This window comes from Ornithodoros turicata, chromosome 10 (assembly GCF_037126465.1).
Source record: "Ornithodoros turicata isolate Travis chromosome 10, ASM3712646v1, whole genome shotgun sequence".
Taxonomy (NCBI): Eukaryota; Metazoa; Arthropoda; class Arachnida; order Ixodida; family Argasidae; genus Ornithodoros; species Ornithodoros turicata.
The window spans coordinates 2,807,589-2,826,629 of record NC_088210.1 but is presented as its reverse complement, the minus strand read 5'-3'; the positions used below and the strand labels follow the sequence as shown (position 1 = coordinate 2,826,629).

The window sequence follows — 19,041 nt, the reverse complement described above, 5'->3', positions numbered from 1 at the left end:
TAAACTGGAATCCAAGCTGTCCGGCCAAGAAAAAACAGATAAGTCATCGGAAATTATTCCAGGAGGAATCCAGCCGGCGTGCAGGCCCTTGACTCTGACGCCGATGAAAAGCAAGAACGACAGGGAAGAAACACTGGCACACACGCATCTTTCTTTGGCTGCGGTGAGCGCTCTACCGATGTTCTCGAAAGATATCCTCACTTGGATACACCAGACAGAGTACTGGATGAAGATATACCGCGTTCCAAACGAGATTGTTGTACCATTAATTATCTCAAAGATGCCATCCAGGGACTTCGCATGGATACGATATGAGCTGGTATCCAAAAAGCTGTCCACGTGGAACGAGGTGAAATCAGCTGTTAGAAGACGCTATCATCTAGACAAGCCCGTGGAAATTGCACAGAAGGTTCTCAAGAGCTCAGTGTCAAGGTGAATCCTGCGTGGATTACGCAATACAGAAGCTCGAGCTTATGGACGAATGCGAGTACTCAGGAAGCAAACAGGAGAAATGCGACGTCATTCTCGCTTCTGTATCCAGCCAGACCAAGCGTCGTTATTTCGACCGGTCGTTCACCTCTCTGGACGACTTATTTAACTCGTTCCTGCTGTACGACAGGGCTAGTACGGTCCAGGAGACGTCAAAGGACAAGCTGCAGAACGTAACTCCAGCTACCATTCGCCAACTAACGGAAACTCCTTCGACCTCTGCACTGCGTACACAGGAGACGCCAAAGCTCGTTTCTCCTGTGCACAAACCTGGGCCGCAAAGCAAACAGAGCCGAGCCGCTTCTAACAGGTGTTCTCTCCAGAAAACTCGCTCTGTTGTTTCCAGATCAGAGGTGTCCCCGTCAAGAAACCAGTCCAACGTATTGAAGATCTCCTCCTGAAGGTCTCCTGATCTCCTGAAGGTCTCCTTTATTGCCATCAAAACGCCAGGGAAACTAAAGACCGATGCCTCCTATACAAGCGGGGAGTCATCAGTAGCTCAGCGCGTTTGCTGTAAAGAACCAGTGGGTGCCAAAAAAGTAGATGTAAAAATTTAGCAACAGCATCTCACAGCAGTCCTCGACTCGGGATCTACAAAGAGCCTAATGAACTGCAAGTTGGTGGCAGACCTTGGACTTACACCTCAACCTTCTTAAGTCCATTTAGTTGGCGCAAATGGCGTTGACCTCGTCAATTTTGGGGAAGTCCTGGCTCAAGTTGAAGTAGATGGAGAAGAGTTTCGACAGAGGTTCATCGTCGGACGATAGGCTGATTCTTGGCGATGACTTCTTGAAATCTTCCAAGGCCGTCATAAATTGGGCTACAAACTCTTTCGCTGTACAGTGTACCAGATCAGAGAAAATTCGCGCAGTGCACTCACCAGTAGTTCCGCCTTTGACTCGGAAGTTCGTCGGAGATCCTACGGGGATCCTCTGAGCCAGACTTCTACGAAGTCATCGGCTCTGCAACACTCCACGATCGCTTCCTTCTTCACGTGGAGCCCTCATGCGTCCAGGCCACGGAAGGCACGTTTAAAGTCCTTTGTACAAACGCAACGCTTCGACCAGCTCGGATAAAGGAAGGAGCCTCCCTGGGCCTGGCTGACCGAGTTCTGTGCACCGAAGAAATTGAACTGAGCAAAGAGGATAGAGAGTTGATTGACAGAACTCGCAATCTGGAATCTTCGGAAGGCTCTGACCGCCAGCCAATTGTTCGTTCGTCTCACCAGGAGATCAAAGTCAAAGACATGATCTACAATGTCGGGACATCCCTCTCAAGTGGGGAACTGGAAACTGTCAAGTCGCTGTTACTCGATAATGCAGCCGCCTTTGCAACTCATTCTTCAGATTTGGGCCATTGCAAGCTCGGACACCACTACGTGCCGACGGGGGACATCCGTCCAGTTTCCCAGTGTCCTAGGAGGTTGTCGCCGGCCCAGTGAGATCTGGTTAAGGCCATGATCAAGGACTTATTAGATGCCAACATTATTAAGCCTTCTAGAAGTCCTTGGGCATCACTTCTTGCCCTTGTAAAGAAGAAAGATGGCACCACCAGAATGTGCGTTGATTACCGCAAGCTCAACGCATTGACCGAGAACGACGTGTACCCGCTTCCAAGGATAGACGACGCCTTGTCTGCTCTGAGCGGAAGCAAATTTTTCTCAACCCTAGGTTTGCTCTCAAGATTTCACCAAATTCAGATAAACTCTGAATATACCGAATCCCGTTCGGTATATTCACCGAAAACTGCGTACCCCGATACCCCGAAAACTGCATTTGTACCCCAGTGGGGCCTGTATGAGTATCTTCGCACGCCTTTTGGGTTGAAAGGCGCGCCATCTACTTGCCAACGAACCGTCGACAACGTCATTGCTGGGATAAAGTACTGCAGTGCCCTAGTATACATGGACGACTGCATAGTGTATAGCAAGACTTTTCTGCAGCACATCCAAGACCTCCAGGAAGTATTCGACCGCTTTATCAAGGCAGACCTCAAATTCAAACCAAAGAAGTGCTATTTCTTCTGCTCTTCCATCGCGTACCTGGGCCACATAGTTCAAGAGGACGGGATTCTGCCGGACCCTGCGAAGCTCGAAGCAGTAGCCTCGTTTACTGCACCCTGCAACATCTCCGAACTTCAATCAAATCATTCTTGGATTAACGTCTTACTTCAGGAATGTTGAACATTTCTAGAGGTGCCGACATCTACATCGTCATCATCACTGTGATAGCGAACGAGCACGCGATATCACATTCTGTTTTTTTTTCCTTTTGGTTTCATCACGCTCTTCAGACATAAAGCTACTGGCTATACTTTGTCCAAGTCTGCGTACTAGTTTTTACATGGTGCCGTAACCAGGATACACTGAACGCTGCCCCCAACGACTCCAAAATACTTCCTGCGGAAGTTGAAGACATCGGGTAAGAGCAGATTGGACGCAGCGTATCAGCAACGTCGATATGGAACGTCTGAAGAAGGAGAGAAAGCAGTATCGAACAGCAGCCACTAAAACATGGAATGAAGCTGACCATGAGATGCAGCAAGAGTCACGAGCGTCTTGTCAGCCTTCATCGGCAGCTACAAGAGATACAAGTACGTCTACGCGAAATCGACAATCAGATAAAGCCATTGCTGGCCGACGAAGAGTTTGACAGGGAAATCGAAACGATGATACAGTATGACTCGGAAATTACGGATGCTGTTGCACGACTCGACTACAGAATCAACGATCGCCAAGCTAGTAATACAGGCGTAGCAGACAACAGGACAACATTAGCTGCACCTCGCTCAGCGTCCGATCGACAACCAAGGGTGAAGTTGCCAAAGCTCGAGCTACCAAAGTTCGACGGCTCCTTGGACAAGTGGCTTCCATTTTGGACCGTGTATGAGGTAGCAGTGCACGATAACAGCTTACTGACCACGAAGGAGAAATTCTGCTACCTTTCCTCACTTCTGACCGGGAATGCTGCAGCACTCGTTAAGGGCCTCAACCTACAAGAGGACTGCTACTGCGAACTTCAATCAAATCATTCTTGGGTTTAACGTCTTACTTCAGGAAGTTCATTCCCAATCATAGCGCAATCGCAGCCCCCTTGCGTCAACTGTTGAGGAAGAACATACCGTTTCAATGGGGAAATAAGCAGGATCAAGCCTTCATGGAGCTCAAAGAGGCACTGAAGCACTTCTCTGAGGATCCTCTGTTCACGGTACAAGCTCACACAGACGCATCGTACCAGGGCCTCGGGGCAATTCTTTTGCAAGAAGATGAAAGTGGGAAGTTTCGCCCGGTCATCTACTTGAGCCGTTCCCTTCACTCCGCAGAGGAAAACTATGCATCTACAGAGTTGGAAGCACTTGCTGTTAAATGGGCAGTCGACCAGCTGCGTCCCTTCCTCGCTGGGAGAAAATTCCAAGTAGTTACGGACCATCATGCCCTATGTTGGGTCTTTTGCTACAAGCAGGGGAACCAAAGGCTGTTATGATGGTCATTGGCACTCCAACAGTACGACTTCGAGGTTATTTATGAGTCTGGAGCGTGTCACAAAGGTCCAGATTGCCTGTCGCGCACTCCACCTTCAGCACCTGAAACAAAAGATGTTATCCTGGCTCTTTCCTGTGAGATAATGCAGGCTACGTCAACGGACATCAAGCATCATCAGCAAAGCGATCCGTTTTGCAAGCAATACCTCAACATTTTTGCACAGAAGATAGGTACCAAAAAGGTGCAGAAGAGAGTTAGCAAGAGATACGTCTTGTTCGATGGCGTCCTATACAGGAAAGATGCCTGCCCTCTCCACCAACGGTTCCTTTTGTGTCTTCCAAGCAGTAAGCGGTCTGAGGTCCTACACGAGTTCCACAGTGGGAGGTTTGGTGGTCACATGGGCATTCGCCGCTTGTTTCAGCGTATTCGTGAAAAGTACTTCTGGCCGAAGATGTACAACGATGTCAAGCGCTTCGTTCAGAGTCAGAGGATGAAGGCTGTGGATGTGGACACCGCATTCCACACAGTCGGGCTTGACATCGTAGGTCCACTGCAAGCAGCTCGTCGATGCAGACACATCATTGTCGCCATTGACTACATCACGAAGTTTGTCAAAGCAAAGGCGGTCACGAACATTGAGGTGAGCACGATCCAGAAGTTCATCGAGCGTCGCGTCATTCTTAAGCACGGCTGCCCAATGGTGCTTATAACCGACCGGGGAACACAAATGATGGCCAGATCCACCGAGAAGTACCTTGAACATCGTGGGATTCGTCACTCACCGACTACCGCTTTCACCCGGCTAGCAACGGTTTAGTTGAGAGAGTCAACAAGACACTCAAGACTACGATCTGTATGCTGGAGGTGGAGACCGCAGAAAAGTGGCCTGACATACTGCTGTACGGCGTGTTAGGCTACAACATCGGCTACCAAGACACTATGCGTCAGACTCCATTCTACTTAGTGTACGGCCGGGGTGCCATGCTTCCACTAGATGTCATCTACAGTCGCAAGCAGCTCGTTGACCTGGAGCAAGCGTCCGATTATGCTGCCATCGTCCGATCCAATCTGCCGGAAGCTTGGAAGTTGGCTTTGAAGCATATGAAGTTGTTGGCTCAGCAGAAGCAAAAGCGACAAACGTCACCGTAAGGTTTCTTTCCAAAAAGGCCAACTAGTGTTGCTGAGGACTCCGCCAACTGGTCTAAAGAAGGCAATTCTTTTCGAGGGACCACACCGCGTCTTGTCAAGGGTGTCTCTGGTCATGTACGAGATCGAGTACAGCGACGGCAGAGGGACAGATCTTGTTCACGTCGAGAAACTCAAACCGTAACTAGAACCTGTTGCGGACTTCGTCCAGACTTATGTGCCCCACTTCTTTCACCACATGTAAGTACTCATTGCGTATATAGCTCTTTTCATGGATTGTACATATAGACGCCGGGACGTTGTCTTCCTTGGCGCCGGCATGTGACGGGAAAGAAAGAAAGTGGCACTGAGGTGAAGAAGAAGAGGAGGAGAAGGACATCAGGACAGTCTGTCGCCAGCACTGGATGGTTTAAGTGGTCTTAATAAACTACTGGTAACTTTGACTACGTTACACTGACCAACTGTTTTCTCTTAGTCACAACGTGGTAAAGGTGGAATGTGTTCTCGTGGTGCTTTCCTAGCACCAGGCATTTTTGCCTTCTAGCACTTCTTTTGTCCGGTCTCGATACAACCAGGCAGCGAGTTGCCCACCTATATCCAGTGTCGTGATACCGCACGTTGATGGGCAGGGTTACCAGATGCCACACTCCAAGTACACCAAGGTCAGGAGAAAAAGTAGTCCAAAAATAGCCAACTACAAACAGAAGAAAAATAGCCAAATAATGATGAAAGATGAAAGTCACTGAAAAGGTTAGCCAGCTGTAGGGATCGAACCCACATCTTCTGGATTACCGGTCCAGGGCTCTACCAATTGAGCTAAGCTAACACGCCTCTCCAGCGACTTTCGGGGTGCGTCATCTGAATGGACGACAAACCAGCCACTCACTCTCACTCACCCTCCTTTCACTCTTACATTTTTTGCTCACTCATACACACATTCATACGACGGAAATCGACGCAAACGGCACCTGTTGAACATGAGAGAAACTGATGTTCTGAGGCTGGGAACAACATAGAAGCTCAAATTGCCTAAGAAATCAACGATGAAAGGTGAAAGTCACTGAAAAGGTTAGCCAGCTGTAGGGATCGAACCCACATCTTCTGGATTACCGGTCCAGGGCTCTACCAATTGAGCTAAGCTAACACGCCTCTCCAGCGACTTTCGGGGTGCGTCATCTGAATGGACGACAAACCAGCCACTCACTCTCACTCACCCTCCTTTCACTCTTACATTTTTTGCTCACTCATACACACATTCATACGACGGAAATCGACGCAAACGGCACCTGTTGAACATGAGAGAAACTGATGTTCTGAGGCTGGGAACAACATAGAAGCTCAAATTGCCTAAGAAATCAACGATGAAAGGTGAAAGTCACTGAAAAGGTTAGCCAGCTGTAGGGATCGAACCCACATCTTCTGGATTACCGGTCCAGGGCTCTACCAATTGAGCTAAGCTAACACGCCTCTCCAGCGACTTTCGGGGTGCGTCATCTGAATGGACGACAAACCAGCCACTCACTCTCACTCACCCTCCTTTCACTCTTACATTTTTTGCTCACTCATACACACATTCATACGACGGAAATCGACGCAAACGGCACCTGTTGAACATGAGAGAAACTGATGTTCTGAGGCTGGGAACAACATAGAAGCTCAAATTGCCTAAGAAATCAACGATGAAGTGCGATGACGCACCCCGAAAGTCGTTGGAGAGGCGTGTTAGCTTAGCTCAATTGGTAGAGCCCTGGACCGGTAATCCAGAAGATGTGGGTTCGATCCCTACAGCTGGCTAACCTTTTCAGTGACTTTCATCTTTCATCATTGATTTCTTAGGCAATTTGAGGCTTTGTTTGTATCTGTCCCCTCTATGTTGTTCCAGCCTCAGAACATCAGTTTCTCTCAAGCCAAATAATATTTCGTGGCGGAAAAAGAGTTATCTATTGCTTTCTTCATGTGTTTTTTTGCATTTCTTTACTCGTACATAGTGTCGTTTCTAAACTTTTGGACACATATATCTAAGGGCACGAAAATCTGCGCAACATCTGTTCTACAGCTGTGAAACCCTGCGTATCCCGAATTTACGTGCAGCGTGTTTTTGATTGTGTGATGAAACCAGAGCCGTAGCAACGGGGGTGCAAGAGGGGCAGCCGCCCCGGGCGCCCTCGCCAGAGGGGGCGCCGAACGTCAAGCCCTGGCAGGTTGGTCGTACAATATAAAGTAGGAAGGAAGAATAAATATACAGTCTCGGCAGTGTAAATGGGCTTTTCTTCCCTTTGTTCACACGGTTTCTGATGGCAGTGATGGAGGGGGGGCACTTCAGAGTTGCCTTGCCCCGGCGCAAACGCGCTTCGCGACGGCTCTGCATGTAACATCCTCTTCCGGAGATCTGTTGTGCCCGTGGCTGATTAATAAGGCTGCCCCGTTGATCCACGAGATACTCTACGGTATATGAGAGAGGCCATGACGGTGCGAATGGCAGAACATGCAAAAGAATGTAAGTCTAATGTCAACGGGCGGCAACAAAATTATGCAGAGTTTATTGTGAATCTTGCTGCATCCTCAAAATGACGAAGTTACCATGGAGAGTCTTCTATGACATTCTTTCCCCCTTATGAAAATGTGTCATTGCTGGTCTTATACTGTGCTATTTGGCATTGAAACATGTTGTAGAAATCGGAAAGCTGAGTAAAATATCACTAGCTCGTTACCTGAACCTTCCAAAATTGAAGTAGCCCAAAACTAGTCAAATAGCCAAGCTGATGTAGTACTGCAGTACTGCACTGATGTAGTACTAGCAGTAAAAGTGTGTCACTGTAACAGCGTGCAGTGTAATGTTTCTCTACAGTTTCTTGCAAACAGTTTCATTCAGCTCCTTTTTAGTTTGTTTGTCTTGTCCCATTCTGTGTTCTCGCCGCGGAGCAACTGTGAGGCATATATACATGGTCAGGCGGAGAAACCTTCAAAACAAATCTACAGTAAAACTTAAAACCAGGAACGGCAATATTTTGTACACGTCAGTTCCCCTTGGGTCATTTTGTCACGGCCTCAAGTACACTGCCGTTTTTCCTGACACAGAATTCCACAAAATAGGCTAGCAGTAGCTTAGCCATGACTGAACTTGAGAGCACACAAAATAAATGGACCATATCGCGTGGCGCAGTGGTTAGGATGATCGCCTTCCATGTAGAGACAGGGACGTGACCACAACCTACTGGATTATAGCGACCATGCCATAATCGGCGAACCCAATGAGGAGCCAGTCCGCACAATCCGCTGGAGCCGCTACTCATCGGCCCGCGCGATGGAAATTTGAATTTTGAACGTGCAGAAGCGAAAGCACAATTAGCGTAGCAGACGACAGCAACAGTTCCTGTGAAAATGTGTAGAATGATGATGATAATCAACTTTAGAATGAAACATCTTCCATGGGGCATCCACCACTTGTACAGAGATACTAAAATAAGCTGGAGTACAGAGTACCGTAGAAATTGAGGAAGCGATAATTGAGGCCGATGAGTAGCACCACCGCCAGCCTCCAAATGTGGCGCTGGGAAGGGCTACGTACGACATGGTCACTATAATTAGGCTTCTGCATTTTCGGTTTTCGTCGAGAAACTCCGAAAAACATACGGCGTGTAAATTTCACCTGGTTCGGTTTTAACCGAAAAACAGTGAATACAGAGGGACATTCCAGGAACGATGACAGAGACAAATTGCTGCACATGCCCAGCAAGTTGTTGATGCAGATCAGAAAACCACACAAAAATACGATGGTTGTGGAAAATCATCCATTTACTTTTCTGTTAGCCGTAAGACACCACAGCAGCGAACGACGGCATATTGAATGAGCGTTGTGCTGAAATTACAACGTGATTTTGATTCGCCGATAACTGTCGGGTAAGCCATGTACACACCAGGAAAAACATCGAAAAACGCTGATTTCGCGAAAACTTAATAGACACCAAACAACAGACGCCGAGCGCACCCAAAAATAAAAACCGAAAACATGGAACCCTAACTATAATCTAGTAGCTCCTGAATATGACGCAGGTTCCAACCCCCCGCACCGGCTGTGCTGTCTGAGGTTTTCCCTAGGTTTTCCATAGAATGTTCCAGACGAATACCGACGAAGTCAGCCCAGGATGCGTACTAATCCCACACTCCTCCTTACTGTCCTCTCTCCATCTGTCCACATCCGTACACCACTCATATGCCACAGCTGCTTAGCAGCGCTACCACGAAATAAAAAAAAAAGTATGCAGCGTAAATACTTGCCAACAATGACAGAGCAGAGGGGTGATATCTTGAAGGCCCGCTTCCCCTTCCTGCCATCGAGACTGAACTGCGCTTGCAGGCTGTTCTTCAAGCACCGATCAACAATGTGCTTCACGGCTCCGTTCATATCAGAACCACCAATAAGGGCGAGGCGGTCAACCTGTAACGAAACATTGTGAGAAACGGCAACAGTGGGTTTGTGTTCGCTCTCTCTGCAACTGGTATTCTGATAACTTTATCAGCAAACCAATTTAAGTTAACCAACTAGTTTTAAGTTAACCAAAGTTTAACCAACTAGAGTCACTAAATAAGCTACACTGCAGAGCATCAACACCGAGTTCCAAGAGCGAGCATGCGCCATCTTGTTTCCGCGCCACGCTAACCCACGCGCACCTTAGCGCACGATGCCATCTATCGTGCGCGGGTGAAATGTTTGTTTCATTCGCAAGCAGCAGTTGACGGCCTTGAGCTCACCTTGACCATGGCCTACTAGATTATAACGACCATGTCACGGCACCCCTTCCCAGTGCTGCATTTGGAATCTAGTGGTGGCGCTACTCATCGTCCCAGATATTGCTTCCTCAACTTCTACAATAATTTGTACTTCAGGTTACCTAAGTATTTCTGTACAGGCGGTGCACATCCCATGGAAGATGTTTCATTCTGAGGTTGATTATCATCATCATTCTACGCGTTTCCATAGGAGCTATTGCTGTCGTCTGCTACGGCAGTCGTATGTACGCTTCTGCGTGTTGAGAATTCAAATTTCCATCGTCCAATCGTGATGCAGATCTCGCATGCCGATAAGTAGCGCCCCTGGAGGATTGTGCGGACGGGCTCCCCCATAGGGGTTGCCAATTATGACATGGTCGTTATAATCGAGTAGGTCATGCCTTGACACCCTCGGGACGCACTGGATTATCGCGCAACAATCACACACGCTACTACAGTCGACCCCCGTTTATCCGGACGGTGCCGTTCCCGGCAAAATCGTCCGGATACCGGGGCATCCGGATAAATGAAACGACCGAATAGAAACGTCCTACAGAGCAAGGTTTAATTAAAACACAGAAATCTCGTCAATGACAGCTGTTACATAGTAGTGTAGGCTCTCGATTCCTGCAAACTTTTGCTAATTGCATAGAGTTGAGCCACGCTGTTGCGCTGCTCGAAGAATGTCAGTGCGGACGCAAAGTGTCAATGTGGGAGCCTTGTTTCTCACTGGCGTCATCGGCGGCACCGTCTTGCTGCGCATCATCGGAGGCAACAGCAGCAATCACACCGTCATCAGTCATAGCTGCACACGCGTCATCATCCTTATCAACGTCAACGTATCAACGATGCTGCTGCGTCAACCGCAGCATCATCTACGGCATTCGCAGCGAGCCTCTGCATCAGGGATCGCAGCTCAGCTAGGAGAATGTCTGAATCGGCCAACCGGCCGTAAGTAGCAGGCCCTCGGGTTGGAGTTTTCCCCTTTAGAACCGGACAGTTGCTCCAGATATTTCCAAATGACTAGACTGGTCAATGTGACCCAACGCACACAAATAGAAAAGTGGGTCATCGTGCACGGTTGTCTCCCCTACGGAGGGTCCCTGACGTGTGACGGGAATAACCCCAACACAGCGAAAAGGGTGACGAAGCGGGGTCAGCGTCTCCTCTTACTCACGGTAGTCCGGATAACTGAAGCTGGATTACAAGAATTTTCGACTTTCGTTCCCTGGAATTCTTGTCCGAGTCCGGAAGCTGAAGTCCGGATAAACGAGAACAAAATACATGGAGGAAAATTCGTTCCCGTGCCTTTTGTCCGGATACCGCGGGATCCGGATAAATGAAGTCCGGATAAACGGGGGTCGACTGTATATAACAGAGGGAGCATTATGTGAGACTTGTTTGACCCACAACTCGGGATGGTACTGGCGTGGTGCGGAAACAAGATGGCGCTCCGGCTCTCCCTTGGACATCAGTGTCGATACTCCAAAGTGAAGCTTACTTAGTGACTCTAAGTTCAACCAAGTCAACTCACCAAGGCCCTCAGAGTGTTCCTATCCTTGAGTGCTATCTCAGCCTGAGTGAATTCCTCCACCGAGGAGAGGGGCTGCTCTAGAAGAGGTGAGATTGTGTGCGGTATCAGCAGACCATTTGAAGCCTGACCAAATGCCTCAAAGCTGGAAATGCGCTGGTGAATGTCATAGAGTAGACTGCGGTTTTCTAGCAGCAGTTCAATGGCTTTGCTTTGGAACCCTGCGTGCAATTGAATAAAACGTTACACCATTCAATATAGTACTTCAGTGGAATTCCTACATTAGCATGTGCCATTTGGGAATGTAGACCTTAACACTTTCCACACGACCTCATGGCTCACCATGTCCGACGTTTATTTCCATATGTACAAAAGACTTTGGTTGGCTGCAGTATGAAAAGGGGTTGTATGACAAAATCAAAATAACGAGAAAACAAGAGCGTGCTACGGGCCCACCTCCTCACTCGAACGAAGCCATAGTTATTGCCAGCGTATAAGGCAACTCGTTACTGTAACTAAGTTCCTTTTTTTGGTTACTTGTAACTAACTTAGTACTTTTGCGCCGTGATAACTTTCAGAGGAACTTGTTTCTTTTTTCAGGTAGCTTTGTCAAAGTAACTTAAGCTAAGTTTTAAGTTACTCTTTATTCGCTTTTCACTCACATCCACATATTTTCTTGCTTTTCTCTCATGGCACTTTATGCTATAAAACGTGATATTCACTCAATGACAGTATTCTATTCAGGAAGTTGAACAGCTGCCATTGAAATGAAGCTGCACCATTGTGCGCCCACAGGGAGTAAGATGCAAGGCATTGGAATTGTTGGACATAAACAAAAAAGATCTAAGTATGTTGCACTCCTCCGCAGGCAACTCAAGGTCTAACTCAACTGCCCACGCGCTGCACCTGTGTAGTGCTATTTTGTGTCCGAAGTAACCTGGAAGTAACTCATTCCTTTTTTAAGTAACTCCGTAACTGTCAGCTACATTTCAGACTGAAGAACTTCGTTATTACCTTAGTTACATTTTTCACACGGTAACTTAACTCGTAACGAGTTCCTTTTGACGGGTGACTTCTCGATCTATGGTTATTGCTACCAGGTTATCTGTCTAGCAATGACACGGCAGCACCTTCGTCACCAACGTCCTGCACTGACACTCTGGAACTCTGTTGGGCAGTTTTTGGAAGTGTTTTATTTGGGCAAACTACATAAGGAAGGATTCCCTTTTCGAAGGTTGTTATTTCAGAAAGAAACACACGGCAAGGGGTCTTTAGCAGCTTTGTGTTGAAAGGCCTCATAGAGGTGAAGTTTGAGGACCCTTTTAGGATTACCAACTCCATTGGTTTGATCAAGAGTGTGTTGAAGATACGAATGTTAGGTTTTTCCCTTTGGACTTCGTAGATCTTTTCTGTAGTTTGCCTTCCCATATCATTTGCACGTGTGTACAGGAAGCACTATCTGTTGGGTTAATGTCCTTTCAAAATTCTGTAGGTGTATCTGATAGTGCTTTTTTTTTTTTTCATATTTTAAAATTTTATCTAGATTCCACTGTTCTTCAGGTGTCAAGTGGGGTTTTCCGACAATGGGATGGTGTGCGTATAGGTTCAAAAATTGCTCCCATGCTTAGTAATTTGGTGTTGGCAAAGGTAGACGGAGCTGCTTCCGCGAGGTTGGTGTTGGGGGCTTTGGAGGTTGAATTTATTACTAGGTACGTTGATGACTTTTTGGTGTGGGTTCGGAGGGTGATGAATCGGGCATAAAGGGTCTGTTTGTCGGAGCGGGGTTCCAGTTTAATGTTTACTATGGAAAGGGAAAGGAATGGTCAAATACAGTACTCGGATCTCAGGATCTCTTCTGAGGGGAAGGGAGTGTGTTGGGAATTAGAGCAGTCCTGTCATGCTTCTGTGCTTTCGCAGATGTATGAACTATTCGGGTCGCGGACAATTGCTCACCGGACGATTGCTCACCAAAAAACTGCTGAGGCCAGACAATTGCTCACCACAGAACTGTTGAAGCCCGACAACAGCTCACCACCTTTTTCACCACACGTATACCGTGATTTCGCCTTTTTTATGTGATGTCATTTTATTTCACGTCTACGGTGGTCATATACCTGACTTCTTATGATAGCTGATTTTTTTGTTTAGCTTTCTAAGGCTGGTTCAAATAGGTCCAGGAAATCCACCAGTGGTCGTGGTGCTAGTGAGTGCCAGTTTCGCAGGGGTGGGCAACATCATGACTTCTAAGGGAACAGTGCCGAACCATTTCTCACGCGTGCGATGGCGCCTTGCATCTCATGCTCTTTTTACTTGGCTGCAACCGGACAGTTCAAAACAAGCGCGAGAAGGAGAAGCCTCGGAAGAAAATCCCTAACCTTCCAATGACTCAGACTTCCTTTTGTAAGCACCAGATTCCTCCCGACCCTAATCGCGCGTGCCATCTTTCGCTGCGGGAACTGCTTACGCCCTTTGTTTTCATGACCCTAAAGTCGGCTTTGGGGTCATAAACTTTATCTCGTTCTTTCGCTGTATCGAGGCGGCGGCTAAAAAGTGTTTCGTTGTAGCGGGAGTTAAAATACATTGATCTCTATGGCCCTCTGCCGGGGAATCCAAAATCGCTCTATCGCGAATTTCGTTATACAGTCAAAGTCCTTTACAACGAACTCCACGGGGCCGCGGGAAATATTCGTTGTAAAGGTGACTTCGTTAAAAAGGAATATGCATCAATATTAGAGTCTAGGCTGTCCACACTAGTCATGACGCTATTATATATGTGTGTAAACGGACGTGGACGGAAGTGGCGTGAACGAACACGGGCTCGTAGCAAAAATGAAGCTTTAGGTGTACTACTTCCATTCACAACTTCCTTCACAAGACGTCAATATATCAACGGAATTTCTGAACACGAGCTTTACGTTCTACCTGCAGCATGGCGTATCACGAACCACGAGGACGGACATGTCGTAAAGGTTTGTTTACGTTACGCTTCGGGGAACCGACGAGCAGTGTCGCCATCGTCGCGGGCGATGAGGTTCTGGTTTCGGAATGCCAAGCACCGTAAAGCGATCCCTACGACTGTGAAAACTGCAAATTCTTTTCCGTGATGGTGCACCTCCGCTGTTGCCGTATTCCCTTTCAAGCTTGGCCTGGTCTCTTAGGAACGTTTACAGAGTGGATGCGCTGATTCCGAACTCCCTGGCTACGTCGCATTTCTTTCTTCCGGTGTCAACCGCGTTCAAAACGGCCATTTTCTCCTCCAAGGGAGAACTGCTTTCGTGTCGTAGACGCTTTTTTTGTAGCCATCGCGGACGACTGGCGATCTCTGGCAGACTAGCCTTACGAACACCGGTCAGCTTCTCCCCCTTTTTAACATGCCCGAAAGGGTGATTAACCTTCATCTCCAGCACGTGTTATGCCTCATTCAGCCCGGTCAGTACCCCCCAGCAGTCAAAATTCCAAAACCCTCTGTGGACTCTTCTTTTTGCTATTCATATGCGGTCATCTCCAATAGTGACTCAGAAGGGCACATGACCTCCACCCACGTCTTCCGCTAATCCGTTCATAAAACCGCGCGTATGCCGAAATGAGGACTGTGGCGTGACTCATGCGCAGGTGGCCGAACGACGCTGTGCATCTTTTCACCGCGTGTGCTTCCAGAACTTCGTTGTATGCGTCGTGCGCTTTGCCCATCGGACCGAAAAATAACTTCGTTATTTCGGTACTTTCGTTGTAAAGGAATTCGTTCTAAAGGTCGGATATGTACATTGCGCCCTATGGGGCGCTGACGGGACCGTGAAAAACTTTCGTTGTAACGGTCTTTTCGTTATAAAAGCGTTCGTTGTAAATGACTTTGACTGTATCGCATTTCGTTGTAACGAGGTTTGACTGTAGTATTGAGTATAGCATACAATACTCGAGCAGTACTCGAGACAATACACTCATCTCTACGTCATCCAGTCAGAAGTATTCCAGAAGTATTTTGTTTCTTTTATTAACAAAAACTCTGTGTAGTAGCTTTTGGCTGTACGGTATGTATACAATCACCCTACTTCAATGGTCTTCAGGTTACGTAGGTACATCAATAAAAAAAGGAAGACGAGTATGGTGGCACTCTGTCTGTTTTGCGCATTCTCCTACCATGTTTTGATTAGGCATTTCAATTTTAAAAAACACCAGGAGTGTTCTAGTACAAATTTTTTCATGTTAAGACAATTTCAGCAATAAAGTTTCTTCCTGTCATAAAAATCGGCGCAGATTATATCTGCTTCCTCGTGCGTTTACTGTCAAGTTGTCGTAGTACAACGTATAACATTTTAACGCATAAAAACCTAAAGGATACGTAGGGTTCTTCGTTTTCTGGTTAAACCCGACCTTTGACGACATTTGCACCCCGAATTGCAATCTTCTGAAATTCAGGCATAATGAGATTTCTCCCCGAATTCCACGAGGTCTTTCTACCTCGTATATTTTCATAGTGAGCCACGAAGGGGATTAATCACGTTAGCAACCGTAATTCTTAAGCATGCAAGACAACATCTGAAGGTCCTCCAGCTTTTCGGGACACCTGTCAGTACTTCAGGATCCATCCACTGCAAACATCTCGGCAGCTTAACTCGCACAATAATATTTTCACCCGAAAACTCCCGACAACATAAAACACTTAACAGAACACACCCGATTGTTCCCCGAATTTCCTTTCCAAACAATAACCCGATTTTTACAGGCAAAAATAATAAGACCCAAAAATGAGAAGCCCTAGGAACATGGTCCACCTTTACCATCGGTGTGTCCTCGTGCATGTGGTCCGGGGGGGTCATTTGGTATGCAGTATGCAGTTGCTGCAAAAGAACAGAACAGTTATCAAAGTGCACTTTTACAATGCTTGTTTAGCAATTCGGGGTGTGCTTCGAGGATGTGCACAAGCTCATGGCATTGCACACGGTCAATTTTGTTGGTAGCAAGAATTACAAGAATTACAGTGAGGGCTGTTTAAATTGTGCATGAGCCTGTTCTGTTGAAGAAGTATATCGAAAATATTTGTTATGATTCTCGTCGCACACCTTCTTTCAAGCCTTCGAGAGCCATTGGATCGGCTCTGGCTTTAGGACCGTTCGGTCGTATTAAAGGCCATTTCGTGTCCAGACCTGTTTGTCGTCTCAGTCACAACAACTCTCTGAACACTCTAGTGGTACTAACACAAAAAACACACAGGCATGCTTGCTCCTAAAACAGTGGGTCTCTATAACAGGCTCTGTCGAGGAACAAATTCCATTACTGTGCCTGGTCTTAATTCCCCTCGTCGTGTCCGCAAGCTACCATATTCCACCGAGTGTTGAACCTACTGGCGTCATCCTGAACCGGAACTGTTAAAAAAATTTTGGTAACTGGTTCAAATGACAGTTCACACCTACCCAAGTTACTGACTGTGGGACAAATTTAAATCGTGCAACACAGAGTGTGACTGATGTGTGTGAATGAATTTCATATGCCAGACCTTAACAAAAACCTTAACATCCTCTCCTGCAGGAGGGGATTCTAAAAGGAGGACAAGTAGGTTGTCACAAATAGCTCTCTTTGCTGATAGTATCATTCACTTTTCCGACGGTTTGCAGAGAACGGCAATTTGAAGGACCACAAGGATTTTGGGTAGATAAGTGAAAACGAAAGAAAGAGAGGACTCCGACTTATCGTAACAAATAACAACTTTAAGCAGACGTTGCAGACTGGTTGTTGGCTCTCCTGCTCAGTCCTGCACTGATGATGCCCATCGTATGACAGGCGTAACGTCTGCTTAAAGTTGTTATTTGTTACGATAAGTCGGAGTCCTCTCTTTCTTTCGTTATGTCATCTCCCGGCTTTTGGAGTATTTTCGCATAAGTGAAAACAGAAGAAGCCGGCTACATATATGCTACACGTCGACTACGAGCCGTCCAGTCAGGAATATAGGTCACTGTAGCTTGACGAAATGGGGATTATTTCCCACCAGACGTTGGCCTGAGCTGTTTTACCACAATTTTACTCGCAGGTTAAACATATTTAGTGTTCCCTGTCACATGTACAGCTTGTAGTGCTGGATTTACAAGCAACAAGCTGTTAAACTATGCCTGCTGTCTATCTTCTGCTTTACGGTACCTTTAAAATATGCCCTATGCTATGACCTTTAGGTACAACACGGATCCATATTGAAAAACCCATATTCAATTGTGAAATTGGGGAGCAGAGTTCATCCATGTTCCCCAATTACGCAGTTTAATACGAGTATTTATCGGCGCTTCGCTAGCTTCCTCAATGTGCGATCAGGATCATTATTTTTCTGCTGTTTCTACCCTTTACGTAAAACAAATACGGTAGTGCCAAATTAAGACTATCTAGCATAATCGCAGATTATCAGTAAGATTTCAGAAATGTGGACATGCTTCAGGCTGGAGCCTTTTGGTTGAAGCTATCTAGTACCGTAACATTGTTGTGACTCGAGGCTCAAGAGCCTAGTTTTCAGAACGAGTCGTGCAATGACACACAGGCTTCCATCAAAGCAAACCTTTTCATATAACCCAGACTTAACATAACTAGCCTGCTTGTGTCAGCCTGCTATCACATGTTACCATAATAAACACGGCAGTCTCAACTGAATAATAGCTAAAGAAGATAAATAATAAGCTCTAATAAGTAGGGTCTGATGTTTGGGGGAAATATTTTTTGCCAAATTCGGGGGGGGGGGTAAAAATTGGGTGGAAAACGGCGTTGTTTAGGCCGCAGGGCGGTACACCCATCCAGAACGGGAGCGACAGACACTGAACTGTAGGAAGCCACACGCGCCGCAACTTTTGCCGACGATTTCTCGACGCGCGTGTGCTCGGCGTGCGTGTGACCTTGGAAAACTTAATTTTCCAAATGGGCACTAAAGAGGCCAAGGAGCATTCTCCAATTATTACGCTCAATGAAAAAACGTAGCTCACGATATCCAAATACGAAATTCTTTTGCTTCTAGCGAGCGTCTTTTAACGCGAAACAATGCCATTCGAAGAGCATAATCCGCCTCAGTATCTCCTTATCCTTGGATCTCCGGGTCGCATCACCACGTTCCAACGCGTAGCCACACCGAACAGTAGGTGCTGGAGGTGGTGGGGGACTTCGCTCTCCTAGCCAATGACAGACCCCACTGAGAGAAGCTGGAGCTCGTGAGGGAACCGGTTGCGGTTCTAGTTGCAGGAACATCACGGTGACCACACAGAGCAATACAGCACTGAAAACATAGTGCAAACATGAAATGGAATATTGAGGGTTTTTGGTATGGCTTGAACTGGTATCTTGGATTTGACAAGTGGGAATATGTTTAGAATTGACCTCACTTTTCAATAATACAACAAAATTCATGCATAAGCGTCCTGCATGCTAAATGGCTGATGATGCGAAACGTCCAAAATGTTACGCGGCCATTCTCGCCAGGACATCACGGGGCAGGGCATGAGGGCGAAAGAGTGCAGTGAATATTCACTCGGTTTGGAGCCATTATTTATTTTTATGCCACAACAATTGTTTGAGAACATTCCCCGTCGGCAACGTACCACAACACATTTTAAAAAAGTGCACCTCGTATACCTGTTCGTTGCCTCTTTAACGCGTG

At 46.9% G+C, this 19,041-nt stretch overlaps 1 protein-coding gene across 3 annotated transcripts in view; it reads right to left on the bottom strand.

Annotated features, from left to right (window-relative positions):
• Window positions 1–19,041, bottom strand: part of LOC135370606 (uncharacterized) — a 29,667-nt gene that overhangs the window by 3,037 nt on the left and 7,589 nt on the right. For 2 of the 3 annotated variants that reach the window (XM_064604379.1, XM_064604377.1), the window contains 3 exons: window positions 16,190–16,255; window positions 11,421–11,638; window positions 9,395–9,554 (listed from right to left, as the gene is read on the bottom strand). In XM_064604379.1, coding sequence (XP_064460449.1) covers window positions 9,395–9,554; window positions 11,421–11,638; window positions 16,190–16,255 — 444 coding nt within the window. The remainder of the gene's footprint in view (window positions 1–9,394; window positions 9,555–11,420; window positions 11,639–16,189; window positions 16,256–19,041) is intronic. The other variant, XM_064604378.1, reaches the window with a different exon arrangement.